Source organism: Neofelis nebulosa, chromosome 6, assembly GCF_028018385.1.
Source record: "Neofelis nebulosa isolate mNeoNeb1 chromosome 6, mNeoNeb1.pri, whole genome shotgun sequence".
Taxonomy (NCBI): domain Eukaryota; kingdom Metazoa; phylum Chordata; class Mammalia; order Carnivora; family Felidae; genus Neofelis; species Neofelis nebulosa.
This window is the reverse complement of record NC_080787.1, coordinates 78,796,137-78,812,795: the sequence shown is the minus strand read 5'-3', so window position 1 is coordinate 78,812,795 and position 16,659 is coordinate 78,796,137. Positions and strand designations below refer to the sequence as shown.

The 16,659-nt window shown below is 38.5% G+C and overlaps 1 protein-coding gene across 10 annotated transcripts in view; it reads left to right on the top strand.

The window, feature by feature from the left end:
* Window positions 1-16,659, top strand: part of SNAP91 (synaptosome associated protein 91) — a 148,226-nt gene that overhangs the window by 45,208 nt on the left and 86,359 nt on the right. For all 10 annotated transcript variants that reach the window (XM_058734608.1, XM_058734611.1, XM_058734610.1 and 7 more), the window contains exons 3-7: window positions 4,855-4,997; window positions 5,637-5,712; window positions 6,471-6,573; window positions 8,255-8,348; window positions 10,044-10,155. In XM_058734608.1, the coding sequence (XP_058590591.1) occupies window positions 4,855-4,997; window positions 5,637-5,712; window positions 6,471-6,573; window positions 8,255-8,348; window positions 10,044-10,155 (528 nt within the window). The remainder of the gene's footprint in view (window positions 1-4,854; window positions 4,998-5,636; window positions 5,713-6,470; window positions 6,574-8,254; window positions 8,349-10,043; window positions 10,156-16,659) is intronic.

Below are 16,659 nucleotides of genomic sequence, written 5' to 3'. Positions count from 1 at the left end.
ACCAACTGAGCCACCCAGGCAACCCTTCAGTAGTAGTTTCTTGAATTTAGATTGCAATATTGATTCTGAAACCACATCAGTGAATTTTTTATACTCTGTTATGTTAAAATCCATTCTCATTGGTCTATCTTTGAATTAATTGAATTTTTATTTTGTAACATTATGTACTAGCCTTTTGAAAAATATTGGTTTGCAGAGTTGCATCTTCCAAATGTTGTCATATTTCATTATATAATACCAACAAATGATACTCATGAATGTCACCAACAATCTTAACAGAGAGCTGGAAAATTGTGAAGCTTACTGTGGCAGACACAAGTTTTCAAAAATTCTAATTTTAACTAAAATATGGAATTTTATCATTGGCAACCAGTACTGTCATTTGTTTTCTTTGACAGGCTCACTTTCTTTATGGTTGAGAAAATAAATGCTGAATACCAAGTCAGAATCACCATGATTTGAAGTCTGTCAGTCACTCTTTCAAGTAAAAATCACAGTCTACACAAGTGGTTAGTTCAGTTCATAATTCAACACACAATTGCTTTTCCAGCATTCATCTCTGCTGTGCATCAGAGTTGCTTTATGCACACTTCCCATTTAGTGACAGAACAGGGTCAGCAAGCATTTTTCTCTAAAGGGTCAGAGAGTAAATATTAGGCTTCGTGGACCACTGAATTTAGTTTCAGTTGAGCATTGTAACTATTCAGCTATGTCACTGTGGTGTGAAAGCAGCTTTAGACAAAATGTAAACAAATGGGCATGGCTGTGTTCCAATAAAACTATTTACAAAACAAGAAACATGTCCAGGTTGCCCAACAAGCTACAGTTTGCCAGCCCCTGACAATAGAATATTTAAAAGATGAATATTTTAAGGTCAGGATTTAATAAAATCTATAACCTCTGCTTCATCAAGGACATGCCTCTCAGTAGCATTGTATCTCATCACTCATTCTTCCATCTCCACTCCACTCCCCATCCTTACCTCTCTCCATTGTGTGGCACTCCTCTCTGAGGCTAACACTAACATCTCTAGAATTCAGAAATTGTAGAGCTCCTTCTGCCTCTAGAATTCCCCATAAGTTATGTCTGCTCTTTTCAACCTTACCTCTTTTTGGCTTTTCCTACTTAGATTTAAATATGCTTAAATGTGTTCCATCTTTAAACCATAAAAACCATCCTTTGACCCTCTCCCCTTCACAACTAGTCTGTACTTGAGCTTTATTTCCTGCGCATGACAGCAGGCCAATAGTTGTATGTATTCTATTCTTGGGGTTCAGTTTGTGAGGACTCAGTAGTAGTTGACATTGGTGATCCCTAATTGCTTCTTGAATTTTGTGAAGCTCTCTTCTTAATTGGCTTTCACAATTTCACTTTCCTGGGCTTCTCTTTGCCATCTGTTACCTCACTCATTTTTCTTCCATTTATCTCTAAATGTTAGTCTTTTTTAGCTTTGATTCTTATTTCTTATTTATAACATAATCTCCATGGGGGGAGGGGTATTGCCTCTTCTACTTCCATGATTTCAGCTCCCATTTCATTGCTGATGACTCCTAAATTTGTATCTAGGTCGAGTGTTGGTTCTGAACTTTATTTATTTTATTTTATTTTTATTTTAGAGCATGAGCAGGGGAGAGGAACAGAGGGAGAGAGAAGGGACCTTAATTAAGTAGGCTCCGCACTCAGAGTGGAGCCAGACACAGGGGTTGATCCAGTGACCTGAGCCGAAATCAAGAGTCAGATGCTCAACTGACTGAGCTACCCAGGCACCCCATCCTGGACTTTAGAACATGCTTCCAGGCCACTATCAGACATCTCAACATTGATCTTCGCATCTGCTTCAAATGTTTTGTGTTCAAAATAGTTTATGTCTCCTTTGAAACCAGCTTTCCTCCCTTTCCAGTAAAAAGCATTTACTGGACCCCAAACCAGAAATCTGAAATTGGTCATGATTCCTTTTCCTTTCCCCTCTAATATCCATTTGCTCACCTGGAGACATCAGTTGAGCCTCCTGAATATTTTTCTACTCCATTCATTATCTCCCTCTATCCCTACTGCCTTTTCATTAGCCAGGCTCATCTCATCTCATTCTCAACTGGGCTTTCTAACTTACTCTCTTCCTGTATTCTAGTATATCTTTCCAGGCATATCTTATCCCATGCCTCTGCTTACCTTTGCAGATAAAATTTAGTAGTCACTGAATGATGTGGTTGACTATAAAAGTGAAGTCTTATACTTCTCTGCTAAAATCCTGCCAAGGCTCCTGTAGGGTGAAATCATGTGTGAGATCCCTCACTGGTCATGCCCTTGCTCTTCAGTTAAGTTCCTCCCCATCACCTGCCCACACATACCCAGCCCCCAGACTGCCACAGTTCTCCAAGGACATCTCACCTCTTAGGATTCCACACTTTGCTCACTTGGTAAAAATGTCCTTCTCCTCTCCCATGGCATAGCTGACTTTAGGATCCTCCCCATGGATGCTTTCCTAGTACCCTACTCTGTTCTCGTAATTCAGTGTGTGTATAAGAATACTTACAAACATTTGTTTTCAGTGCCTACTATGTTAAGACACTTTGCAATCCTTATAATAGTCCTGAAAGGTAGTAATTATTACCTCCTATTTTAAAGATAAGGGCCTAAATGAAAGAGACATTTTATTTGTTAGAGTTTGTTATCTAGACAGGGGCTAAGCTAACCCTGGACCTGGGCTCTCTGGACTCTATCTTGTTGCTTCTCTTTACTCATTTCTTAGAGGCTTTCTCAATTATCTGACCAGGTATTTGTCTCCTCTGACCAGAAATATGTTTCTATATCCCCAGATCCCAGTTCAATAAATGAATGAATAAAATAATTTGTGACTGAAACAGAATTTCAAGTATAAAGTAGTCCCATGATACAGTCTTAAGAAACCATGTCACAGCTTTGTGATTTTTCTTCTTTAAAGAATTGTTTGCTTATATTTTGGGCTAAAGTATGGGGTTTTTTGGTAAATTTTGCTTAACAAATATTTATTGTGCACAGCGCACTCCACAGAAAACAGACATTGGCATGACTGTTGCCATCGTCAAGGAGCTTTGGTATGGTAGGAACTTACGAGGGATACACATCTAACCTGAATACCCAGCGGGAACAAAATGCCTCAGATTTTAAAACAGAGGGAGACCACATCGGCCTGCACTTAAAAGGGAGCAGAATTTATTTCAGGGTTGCAGTATCAACTTTTTTTAAACCTAATTTTTTATAAAATAAATAAATGAATAAAGCAAATGTATGGTTTATTGATTACTGAGCATGGAGTTTGGTCAGGAAAAGGATGGGTCTGTCTCTGCATTTGTTGCATGGGATTCTGAGTATCACCTGCAGTTCTCTGCAGGGTGGGTGTGGCTTGTAAGAGAAGTCTTGTAGGATTGTCCTGAGGGATCATACTGTGCTGTTGGAAGTACCAGTTGACCCTTGAACAATCCCAGGGGTTAGGGGCATTGACCACCCATGTAGTCAAAAATCTGAGGCTAACTTTTGACTCCTCCAAAATTTAACGACTAATAGCCTACTGTTGACTAATAGCGACCAGAAACCTTACTGGTAACCTAGTCAGTTAACACATATTTTATGTTACATGTGTTATGAACCATATTCCTTACAATAAAGTGAGAAAAGAAAGTTACTAAGAAAATCATAAGGAAGAGAAAATACATTTATGGTACTGTACTGTTAAAAAAATCTGTGTGAAAGTGGACCCTTGCAGTTCAAACCCATGTTGTTCAAAGGTCAGCCGTACCGCCCTCAAGTCTGCGCTGCCCCAGTGTGGCTTAGCTTCTGTCCCGTGGCACATTGTCTTTGGTTGCCTCATACCTCTTCGGCAGCACTCGCCACTTTTTCTGAATGCTAGGCAGCCCGCTTTGGCCACTATATAAATTTTTTTTTCCCTGAGGCACGACTGGAATCATAGTGATAATATGTAAATATGGACAGTGAATGTATCATAAAGGTTTCTCTCTTATAAGCTCAAGTCACACCCTAGTAATTTAATGCATTCATGGTGTTTTTTGGTAGCTTAGGTAAGTGTGATGGAATTTTTTTTTTTTTTTTTTTTTTACTGTTTGCTCTCATTTGCCACTTAGGTGGTAAGTATATTTATTAGGACCCATCAGAATTAAAATCCAGGTGAAGTATGCATTTTAGCAGCTTCGTGTTTCAAAATATACATTTATGTTATTGCCTTCAAATGCTGTGTAGAATGAGTACATTTTTGGGACATTGTGCTAGGAAAGAAGAATTGACATGAGGCTTAGCTTTCCTGTAATTCGTAATTTTATTTTATTTTATTTATTTATTTTTTTTTTAATTTTTTTTCAACGTTTTTTATTTATTTTTGGGAAAGAGAGAGACAGAGCATGAACGGGGGAGGGGCAGAGAGAGAGGGAGACACAGAACTGGAAACAGGCTCCAGGCTCCGAGCCATCAGCCCAGAGCCTGACGCGGGGCTCGAACTCACGGACCGCGAGATCGTGACCTGGCTGAAGTCGGACGCCTAACCGACTGCGCCACCCAGGCGCCCCTGTAATTCGTAATTTTAAAGAGTGATATTGGTACCAGAAAACCAATAAAATTCAGAATAGGACACAGAATTCCGTAGAAAAAAATAAGCTCAAGAAAAAAATAAATGCTTTGGGTAAAACATGTATTTATGTGTTCATGTGTAAAGATACTGTAATTTCATTTTAATTTGGTTATTAGTTATTGTTAAAGCAATTTTGGGACTCCTGTTTTAGTAAGCAGGTTTAAAAGTTTAAAATTTGAAATGAAGTTTTGTGTGTAATGATTAATATCATTGTTGGATTTCTTCTACTTTCATAGATTTGATCCAGGCTACCAATGAGACCAATGTTAATATTCCTCAGATGGCCGACACACTCTTTGAGCGGGCAACAAACAGTAGCTGGGTGGTTGTATTTAAAGCTTTAGTCACAACACATCATCTCATGGTGCATGGAAATGAGGTAAAGGAAGTAAATGAAGTAAACTTAACTTTTCTTTTTTTGGGTCAGGGAGGGAGACTTTTATGGAGGGTTCTTTGACTTTTCACTAATTAGGAGAAGAAGAAGAGGAAATATATGATTCAAAATCATCGGGAGGAGTACAATTCTAATCTCTTTAGCTATTTTTCAAAAAATAAATGTTAGACATTCTTTTGGAGACATTGAAATATTAAATATTACTGGTACTTGAAGTGTATATACCATATAAATGCATTAGTGGGCAAAAATGTCAGGAGAAAGGAACAATGAAATTATTTTTCCCATTAGGAATAGTCTTTTTAAATGAAAATTGCTTTCATAAAGATGCTTAATTTTGGAAAATATTAATAAAATAAAAATTACCCATTTTATATGGGATGCCTACTGAATCATATTAAATTGCAGTGTTTCTGTTATATAAGAAATGAAAGGTCATAAAATTTAATTCTAATTCAATGAGTACTTTTCAGTCTTTTTTCCCTTTCAGAGGAAGAGTGAGAAGCTTTATAACTGAGTAAAAAATAAAATCATTATGAGAATTGGTAGCATCCTTTAGTATCAGAAATTGCTTAAAGGTATGATTTGGGAATATTGGTTTTCATTCTAATTTTTGTTTTTCAGAGATTTATTCAGTACTTGGCCTCTAGAAATACACTATTCAATCTCAGCAATTTTTTGGACAAAAGTGGATCCCATGGTGAGAATATTTATGTTTTCTAAATTTTTGGATAATGCTTTTGATGCAGGTTTTTTTTTAATTTTTGAAGTGAGGTTATTAATCTGTAATTAGTGTGGCTGATAGTTCTGTTGGGTATTCAGGAAAAAGCTTAAAAGTAATTATATTGTTACTTTGTAAAGCTTCAAAATATTTAATTTTTAGACAACTCAGCATATAGATAACATTAACTTTACTTTTTGTCTTTTTCAGTGTTTACCTTAATAGTCAGTATTCTAGACCCACAATTGTTTATGAAAGTACAAAAGGCAATGAAATGAAAGGTACTTTCCCAATTAAAAAAGAAAAAGATTCCAGCCTTGAAGCAACGTTCTTCATAAATTAGAATTTGAACTGCAGTCATGTGTCCATTCATCATACTTACTGGTTGCGTATCATGTATAAGACAAACGCATCAAGCAGGTAGTTCTCAGGTAGCTATGCGTATTAAGATGGAAACAGCCTGTTTTTTGAAATGATAAACAAATTTTAAGGAAAATCAGAAAAGATAATTAATCTGTACAAGGATGGTAGTATAACGAAATTGAAATGTCTTAGAATGTCTCAGGCCTAAAGTATTTTTGCTTGCAGTAGGATTTAAAATGAGGCCTTTCTGATACATTTATTGACCTCATTCTAGCATTATTTACATTTGCGGAATTTAAAAAAAATGGTACTAACCAAAGCACAATTGAAGGTATTATATTAATTAGTTTTACTTCTTCTGCCCCTCTCCCCAGGTTATGATATGTCTACCTTCATAAGGCGCTATAGTAGATATTTGAATGAAAAGGCTTTCTCTTACAGACAGATGGCATTTGATTTTGCCAGAGTGAAGAAGGGGTATGTTTGGGGTTTTTTTTCTTTCTCATATTTATTTGAGCAGAGTAAGTCTTTGGGGAACACTTGACTTTCCTTAACTAAGCTTAAATGCCAAATAATTTGGTCATGAAGGCCCAGTTTACAATCACCTGAAAAAAGAGACTCAATAGTATTTTAGAACTCAGCCTTGAGATTGTAATATGTATTACTTCATGTATATTTTCTTGCAGAAAATCTAATTTGCTGCCCATAGTTGACATGGCATAACATTTTATTTGTTAAAATCAATTCAAAATTCTTAAACACATATATTCCTTTAAATAATTTTAAATGGAGAAATTTGAAACAAAGGTCAAAGTTCAAAGTACAGTGGCTCTAGTTGACAGTAGTTATTTCAGTGTGTTTTGATTGAGGTAAAACTGAACACACACACACACACACACACACACACACACACACACACACAATTGAACTGGTTAGTAATACTAACCATGGATTTAGAAAACCTCATCGAAAGAGAAGCACTTGATTTTAATACATGATTATCATTTATTTCCCTCTAAATTGATGCTGAATTTAATCAGAAGTGTTCTGCCATAAATTTGTGCAGGTCTTGTATCTGTTCCTGATTTTAAATAATGACAAGATATTGTAAGTTTAATATTTTAGTCTTAAGAATCCACACAAAAAAAAGACAAAATTCTATTTTTCTAATACTGACCCAGGCTTAGCTTTGATACACTTTTTTTTTTATCATGGTGGTGAACAATATAAACTTGCCCATTCAAAATAATTAGCTTCTTGTGGGTGAACATTTTATAGAATGTTAGGTTTTTACTTCATCTCCTTCTCATTATGGATGATTCTAGTTTACATGCTTTCCTCTGATGTCCTACATGGGCCTGGGCAGCCATGGCTGTTGTTCCCAGCTGCATTGTGGCCTTTCTGTAGTAGGTCCATAGCCTTCTTAGGAACTTCTACACCCTTTTATGGGCACTTAAGGATACTTTGGGATGCTTTCCCTACCCTCGAAGTGGGAGAGACCCTGAAAGTTGCCATCATTAGCCTGTTCACATCACCTGGGTATTTCCCTCAGTTACTTCAATACTGCCGTCACTGGATGCAGTGGCCCCCTAAGAGGCCTGTGGGTAGACACAGGGTTCAGTGCCTTCTCTGATGCACCCTCCGTCATGAACCTCTGGTTGGGTCCTCTGCAGCTAGTTAAATTCTGTCTCCTTTTGGCCAAACTGTGCATATCCGCTTGCAGTTTTCTCCCCTTGATAGTTAATAGTATACACTCTGCACTCCCAGCCCTACAGGTTTCAAAAGCTTCTAAGACATGTGTTCTCTCTTTCTCTCAAAAACAAGCCAATAAACTGGCATTCACAAAATGTATACCTCTGTTATAGATTTGGAAAAGTACATCCAATAATTCAACTGATCTCTTTTATCCAGACCACACTGCTTTCTTCCTTAGGGCAATGCAGAGAAAAAGAAAGCATTGCCTGTGTGATTGAGGAACGAGAACGGGTAAGAGGAAGTAGTGTAGAGAGGGTAATCAACTACAGCCTCTTAATATCTCAAAATCATCCCGTAAGATTAACAGGGAAATGGTGGGGGGAAGCTTAGAAGAATGCATGTGGTCTTGAATTTTCCATATACAAGTGAGTTTTATCTTTCTCTTTTTTTAAAAAAATTGTAGGGCCGATGGTGTAATGAGGACAATGGCTCCTGAAAAGCTACTAAAGAGTATGCCAATACTGCAGGGACAAATTGATGCACTGCTTGAATTTGATGTATGTATCTCACTAGAAAATGTTTCTTACACAGTCAATACTGTCTTTTGTTTGAAGGTGGGCTACAGGTAAAGCTGGGAATATGCTCAGGAAGCAGATTTAGATCTCCCCTGTTTCAGTGAACTAGAAGAACACTTCATTTAGGCTCTTCGCACAGTAGAGATGACCTTGGTTGCCCAGTTTGGGCACTTTACCAGGTGTTTACTTAAGTCATGGAAAAATACAAATGGCGTGTTCTCAGAACCCCACTTCAGAACAGGGTGGTGGTCTTCTGTTGTGTTTGACAGGATGAAGAAGCTACAAGATGTACCTTTAGGCAGCTAAATAACTTAGCCTGCTCTTAGAGGCCATTTTATATAGATAGCTTAGATGATACCATCCACCAAAGAGAATTATATTTGCTCTGTCATCATCTTTCTTCCTAGCGATACCAATGTGATATGTGTCTTAAAACCATACCTGTATCTTGAGTGTGATAAATACACTGACCTACATATGTGATAAGATCATGAAGAAAAGCACACACGTGCATGCGTGCACACGCACACACACACACACAAACCAGTGAAATCTGAATTAAGTGGGGAAACTGGGGAAATCTGAATAAGATTGGTGGATTGTAGCAATATCAATATCCTAGTTGTGATATTGTACAGTAGTTTTGCAAGATGTTGCCATTGAGAGAAACTGAATAAATCGTACGTAGAATTGCTGTATTTTTTACAACTGCATGTGGATTTATGATTATTTCAAAATTAAAAGCTTCAGTAAACATGTCTGATTCACAAAAATAAAATATTCTGACACGTGAGAAGATTCTTGACTCACATTAGCTTTCCTCTCTTTTTGTGGTTGCCTGAAACAAAGATTTCCCTCCAATATTAGTAACTTAAAATTTCTGCTAACATTACACAGTTTAATCTGTAACTGAGTCCTGGTCACAACATTCATCTCTTGTGAAATTTCAGTAAAATCAGCAAAACATCTTGTTTTTTTGATGGATTTTACAGTAAAGATTTCACTAAGTATTTATGGAATTGCTTCTCTTAACTTTTTTTTCCTCTTTATTCATTTATTTTTCTTTGCTTTTCTTGCCCTTAAAAACAGTGCTGTCTTAAGGGGGCGGGGGGAGTCATACAGGAAAAAAGAACAGACCCTTGAGGAGTTGGGAACAAGGGTTGGGGATGAGGACAAATTATTCTTCTTTGCATTTGTGATTAGAGTATTTGGTGGATGGGTGAATGTTATAAGTCTCAAGAATTATTTTGGAGGTCGGTGACTAAGGTGTCTATTCCCCATGTGTGTGCTTCCTCGCTAAGTCACTTCAGGTCCCTTTGAACCCTTCCACAGAGACCTTTACATCTGTAAAGGGGAAGTGGAAGAATATAATATAGCATAGTAAAAGTAACAAAAGACTAGATGTTTAGAAGTGTATTTGATTGACCTGTGGATCATTGGTCAAATAGGATGTATAGATGTCTTGTAATTGATAGGACTAACTCCACTGACTGAAACTGAAACAAAAAATATATATACAGTCCATCTTTTAATATTGGTAGAGTTACTAAAAGAGTTATACAAATTTATAGAATGTGAATTAATTTGTTAGTAATCATTTGAGACATTTCCATGTGCTCTGAGAAAAATTGTCATTTAATGACATGCAATTAACATTAAATTTTTATCTTTTTTTAGGTGCATCCAAATGAGCTAACAAATGGTGTCATAAATGCTGCATTTATGCTTCTTTTCAAAGATCTTATTAAACTTTTTGCTTGCTACAATGATGGCGTTATTAACTTACTTGGTATGTAGAACTGCTAATGGTATGGTATCTTTGAATAAAGACTGTATCAGAATGCAAAGATTTGGATACCATAGACTTACTATGTAATAATCTAAATATATGATTCATCGAGGTCACGTTTCTCTGTTCTTAGTCAAGAGTAAGTGCAGGAAACAGCACTCTAGATGTTTTAAGCAGGAAGGGATTTTATACAGGGATTTTGGTGCTTACAAAATATTGGAATTACTGAAGGTTCTAGGCTTTGCCTCTTGGACTAAGTCCCAATATGTTCTACTCTACTGTGCTAACAGCTACCTCTGGTACCACCTGTAGTGATGTGTAGGGAATAGGAAGCCACTTGTCACCTCACCAAGTATAAGGGGTACTCCAGCTCCTAGGGTCCTTGACCCATATAATCCAACAGTGGTGAGCAAGGTACCATATACTGGCCAGTGGTTCAGAGCATATACTAGAGTCTTTAACTTCTTAAGGTATCTTCTTCGATACCTTTAAAATAGTGTCTTCTGTAGACCATTCCATCATTATGTAAGGTCAGCTATTTCTGGACTGAAGGGATTCATGCTACGACTGACAAATTCTGTGGGATGCATCTGTTGTCTCACTTCTTGTGCAGTAAAATAGAAGTAGGATTGTGTGAGATACCGTGATGGGGAATAATTCCACAGATGGTGGCACTGGCAAAGCACTATGGGCAGAGGTGATAAACCCATATCCAGGATGAATTATCTATTATGCTCTTTTCCTTGGTAAAAGGAATTAATCCTTAACCTGGTACTTGGAGGATGACTCTGTACTCCCTGGATTATGATGCCGTGGTAGAAGTTCAGCACTGATCTCTGCTTTTGACAGACTAAGGGCTTAGCAACAGTGGCAGATACATCAGACTCTGTGGTTGGACCTACTCACAACCTCCATTCTGATGTAATCACTTTGTTCATCAGTGTATGGAGTCCTCTTATCCCCCCGATCATTGAGAACCTTTTTGTGGCATATGGCCTTTGGTCTACATTTGCATGGAATGAAAATAGTCTCATGCTCTTTATCCTTTCTGAGAGGTCCACCCACTCCTTTTCTCCAGACCTTGTCACCAATCTTCCAGTTTTATTTTTTCTAAGTCCCTGGTCATCCAGGCCAGCAGTTTGCTCATATTTTGGGGGTAGTTCCATTTGTCTCACCATCTTTCCTTTGACCTAAAGTAGAATTCAGATTGATAATACTGTTTGAAGTTTGGCCTACAGTGAAAGATTTCTTTCCACTCTCAAGTTCATCCCTTTGTGGGGATTTAATGATTCAGCAAACCACTTTTCATTAGTGCCAGCATGAGAAACCATCTCTAAACCAACCTTGAATTCTTTTTCTCCTCAGTCTGCTGGTTATGGGGAACTCCCCAGAGGGATTGGAGGGAGAAATGCAGTGCAGAAGAGCCATCTGTCTGTACAGCCTGCACGGGTATTCAGAGTTGACTTGAGGCTGACCTCTTCCATACCACTCTCATTTGATGATAGAGTGTTCTTGCGCTTGCCCAGCTTATGGGTCTGTAAATTAGATAACACTTGAGGTCTTATGATCACTTGATATTCTATGGTTAGAATCTCAGCCTCTATAAGCAAGCCAAGAACAGTTTTTCCAAAGGAGATTAGTTACTGTCTGAAGAAGACATGGCTCTGCTCCAAAGCACCAGAGGCTTCCACTGTATTTTCCTATTGGAGTGTGCCAGATGCATTCTGCAGCATTTGGATCTGCCGCAGACACTTTGAGTACTTTTAGGTTTGTGGGAACAAAGGCCCATGTGGCTCTAGTTTGGAGCAGTTGCAGAACCTTCCCCTGATCTGGATCCTACTTATATCTGACACCATCCCTGATACTCATTTTAGAGCAGAGCACACACATATAGTATATGTTACCTCCAAAACTAAAACAGCTCAGCAAAACTTTTGCCTACATTTTAGTTATAGGGGATGCGTGAAGCAATTTGTCTTTGACATGGAGGGGACCTCTGGACCCTAAGAAACTTTGTTGATGTGGCAGGTCTCTGAACTTTCATAAATTCTGTCTCCCACCCCATGACATACATGTGACTTATCAAGGCATCCAGCATTACTGAAATTCTTGCCCACCGGGTACAGTCAGCCTGATATTGTTAGTGTGATAACCCATGGGATCATGACAGCTAGAGAGGTTAATATCCTTGAAATAAGACAGCAAGTGTATGATATCATCCCTGCCAGATGGAAGCAAACTACTTTTGATGGGCTCTGTTTATTGAGATAAAGATAAAAGAGTTTGCTGGTTTGATAGCTGCCCATCAGGTGTCAAGAGTGATGCTGATTTTATGCTGGTAAGGAGGATACATCTGGAAGTCTGCAAGTCGGGGTCATCACCTGATCAGATTCACAGTAACCTATTGTAAATCTCTATCCGCAACCCGTTTCACAGACCAGGTATGCAGGGTAACTGAGGAAATGATGGAATTGCTACCCCTGTGTCTTTCAAGAGGTCAGGAAACCAGTGTGGGGACTCTGCTAGTTTCATAGTGTTTCTATTAGAAATATATATTCAGGAAACTGGGGAAATAACCACAGATAGTGTAATATATCCACTGGATGCACTTTTCTTTTATCACCTAATCCCCAAAAAACTTCAACTCAAATTGGTAGAATGAATAGTGACATTTTGGGTCCACAGGGAGTAGCATCAGTTTAGCGTCAGTGTTCCTGAAAAGTCTGGGTATGTCCCCTTCCCCTGGGTATAGTCACCCTGGTAAGGGTCCCTTTTGCAGAAGAGTAAGAAAAAGTGCTCTTGGCTGTGTTTCGAGGACATTTCTCAAGAATATTTGGAAAGCTTATTAAAATTCAGCTTGCTAAACCTCAACCCAGACTTTCTAATTCAGTAGGTCTGGGGTAGGGCCTGAGAATTTGCATTCCTGGTAAGGTCCTGAGTGGTGCTCTTGCTCCTGGTCATGGACTTCAGTTTGGGAATCACTATTTTAGAGCTACTTCCAAATACTCAGGCTAGCTTTTGAATCCCTGTTTTGTGGCATGTTCACCCAAATTGACAAATTATCAATTATATCCAAAATCTAATTAAATACACTTTCTTCCTGGTCAGAACCTTTAGAATCTATACCAGCTGTCTACATTTTTATCAGTGAGGGTTTCCAGATTCACAGGGAAAAATTCAAGATGCCCACTTACTTAAATTTGTATTCAGATCAACATAAATAATTTTTTTGTGAGAGAGAATGTGCATTTGCATGCATGTGGGGGAGGGGCAGATGGAGAGGGAGAGAGAGAGAGAGAGAGCGAGCCCGCCCCGAACAGGCTCCATGCCCAGGGCAGAGCCCCGTGTGGGGCTCGACCCTACGACTGTGAGATCATGACCCCAGCCAAAATCAAGAGTCAGACACCAAACCAACTGAGCCACCCAGGAGCCCCATGAATAATTATTTTAGTATTAGTAAGTCCTATGCAATATTTGAGACATACTTATACTAAAAAGTTATCTATTTACAATTTGTTTAAGTCAGTGTCTTGTATTTTATCTGGCAACCCTACTGCCAACAGAAATTTGTAAGAACTTGCACTTCTTTTAGCCTGTATATTTTTTTCCTCCTGGGTCAGACTTTGTATTTGTCTCCCTAGGGCATGCTGGCTTCTAAATCTCATTCTAGGTATTTAGGCAGTTGGCAAAGGGAAAGGGGTATGAAGTAGATGGATTGGACATGAGAAAATTTTTCATTCCCTTATGAAAGGTGGCTTGATTACAGGATCTCCAATCAGGGCAGGATCAGCCTCTTCAGACAGAGAAGGAAAAGCTTCTAGCAAGAGTAGCTCACTTTGGTTTGAATCTACCCAAGCACTCTCCTTTCCAATTTTCCTTCTCAATAAACATCCTAACTTTCACAAAGGAGACCGTGGTGAGGCTGGGAATTTAACTTAACGACATATGTTGTAATTCAGCAACCTACAAGATTAGACTCTGACTTTGAGTGATGACAGGCCTGTGTCTGCCAGAGATAAGATTATTTGAGGGCACTTTTGGAGTATCACTGTCTGACTGGTGCCTTGAGCCAGTAATTTAAAATCCTGTGTTGTCATTGTTCTTTGGAGTCAGGAGCAACCATTCACTCTATATTCTGTTTGCCTTATTCCCATCATGGTGGTCTGTCTCAGCAGCGGCTTGGTCTGGTAAGCTTCATTTTAGCTGCTCATTTGAGAAAAACAGAGGTGATGATTTCAGTAATTATTTTACTCCTGCATGGCACAGACTGTGAGAATCAATTTTTTGATAGTTGTGGGCGGTCATCACTGCCTTCGGATCCAGCCAGTTACACATCTAATCCCGGATTCCTATCTTTGACATTTTTGAGGGCCTGATTTCTACAACCACTTCAAATACCAAATACGACGTACTTACTCAAGAAACAGAAACCACTCGACATACTCTAAATTTAGAAAAGGATCTAATGTAGGGAGGTGGGTGCTTAAGTAATTATCAGAAGCCTTTAGGACCTGGTCTAGGCTCAGCCTCCTGAATGACTTCCGGAACAATAAATTCTCACACACCAGGGAAGCTACTATTTCTGAAGTACACGGAAAATAAGAAGCTGCTGCCACCGCCTCAGCTGCCTTGCAGCCTGAGGAAGCTAGAGAACGGACACCTGAGGCTACCTTCCAGGAAGTAGGGAGTCGCATCAAGAAGGAGTAACCACTACTCAAAACCTGGGAAGCTGGAGGGTGGGCAGTGGAGTGCTGCCGAAAGATAATGTATCTCACACTTCTAGGAACTTTCTTGTGACAGAAATAGCTTGAAATGTGCAGGAAAATGGTTTCTGCCTCCGTTTTACCTTCCAGATCTCTCACAGGTCTGTCTAATTTACAGAACTGATTTTGCATCTAGCTTCCTGGCTTCTCATGAGTCTAGAAAGAGAGAGAATGGAGGTTGGGTAAGGCAATCAGACACACTGGTCTTAGAGATGTTGCCTTATTGGGGAAAGATACCTGCTCTTAATATGTAATGCAACACTGTGTTACCTTTATTTCAGGTGAGAGTGTTTCTCAGTAAACCAAATAACAGATCTTCCTTCCCTTTTTTTGGGCTTATTTTACTCTTCTTACCACTCATAAATTTGAGTTTTTGTTGAAGTTCATTTCTAGCCAGTTTTTTGTGTGTATATTTTTCATTGAAAACCCTATGGTTTCCTATGGAGATACGAATCTCAAATCTGTTGTTTAAGCCCTTACCTTTCTTACAAGCTTCAGTTTTGCCGGCCTTATTTGTAGATATTGAAATTTAGATACTGTGTTTTTAAAATTCAGCAATCTCTAAAAAATGAACTCTTGAATTTTCCCTTCCTAATCTCCTTATTTCTGTTGATATATAAGTCCTTTAAAACTAAAACCTGCTATCTTTGAGTTGCTCGTCTTAACGCCTTAGCCAGTCAGAAATGAAGTTCTGCTGATTTATACTTGTGCCCTCTCACTAGTGTGTGGCCTTGTTTGTTTCCTGCTTCTGCTTCAAGAACATTGGACTTACTGCCTTTACAATTTTCTTAGCAATTAAACATGCGAAGCCAGGGGCACCTGGGTGGCTCAGTTGGTTAAGTGTCTGACTCTTGATTTCGGCTCAGGTCGTGATCTCACGGTTCATGGGATTGATCCCTGTGTCGGGCTCCGTGCTGATAGTGCAGAGCCTGCTTGGGATTCTCTCCCTCTCACTTTGCCCCTCCTCTGTACCCCACCCCCAAAAGTAAACAAACTTTAAAACCATGTGAAGCCATGTGATTCTCCTTGATTGTCTTCAACATCTACTTAAATGCAGCTATTTTACTTTATTTTGACTTCAGAAAGAAGACTGTAGTAAGAATGCATTTTCTCTTTATATTAAAATAATAACCATGCAATATATATATTTTTATTTCATCTAATTTGAAAAAGATAGTCTGTTGGCTAACATTAGAAACAGAAAAGGTGAGTTGTATCTTCATATTAAAGACCTGACTTCAAAAGATGTAGAGGTGTGCATTCTTGCCTCATCATATTCTGGTGTTGAGTGGCCTTCATTCAACGTTGCTGTCAAATTGCTCATGTGAAAGTAACATTCTAGAAGATATGTACACTTGCTATCCTGAGTGTTTTGAGACAGGTATGGTTTTTTTGTTTGTTTACTAAGTAGTGCTGGGAGTTAGGTTTATAAATGCACTATGGGTTAGTTTTAATTAAAGACTTCATGAACAATTCTCTGGATCTAATGTTGGAATCAGTAGTGGTGCTGCAAATCTTTGCAAACATTTTATCACTATGATGAAACTATGATGTGCAAGCAAGAAGATGCTTTCCTTCTGATGAATGCTCATTAGTAATAGTCCACATGCACAGCCTCAGTGTACTTCACAAGATGAGATTCTTTTTCATCTGGTTCTTTTCATTAGGACAGTTGTTCTGTGAAAATTAATACTAATATGACAAGGGAATTTATCAACACATTATAAAGATTACGTTACAA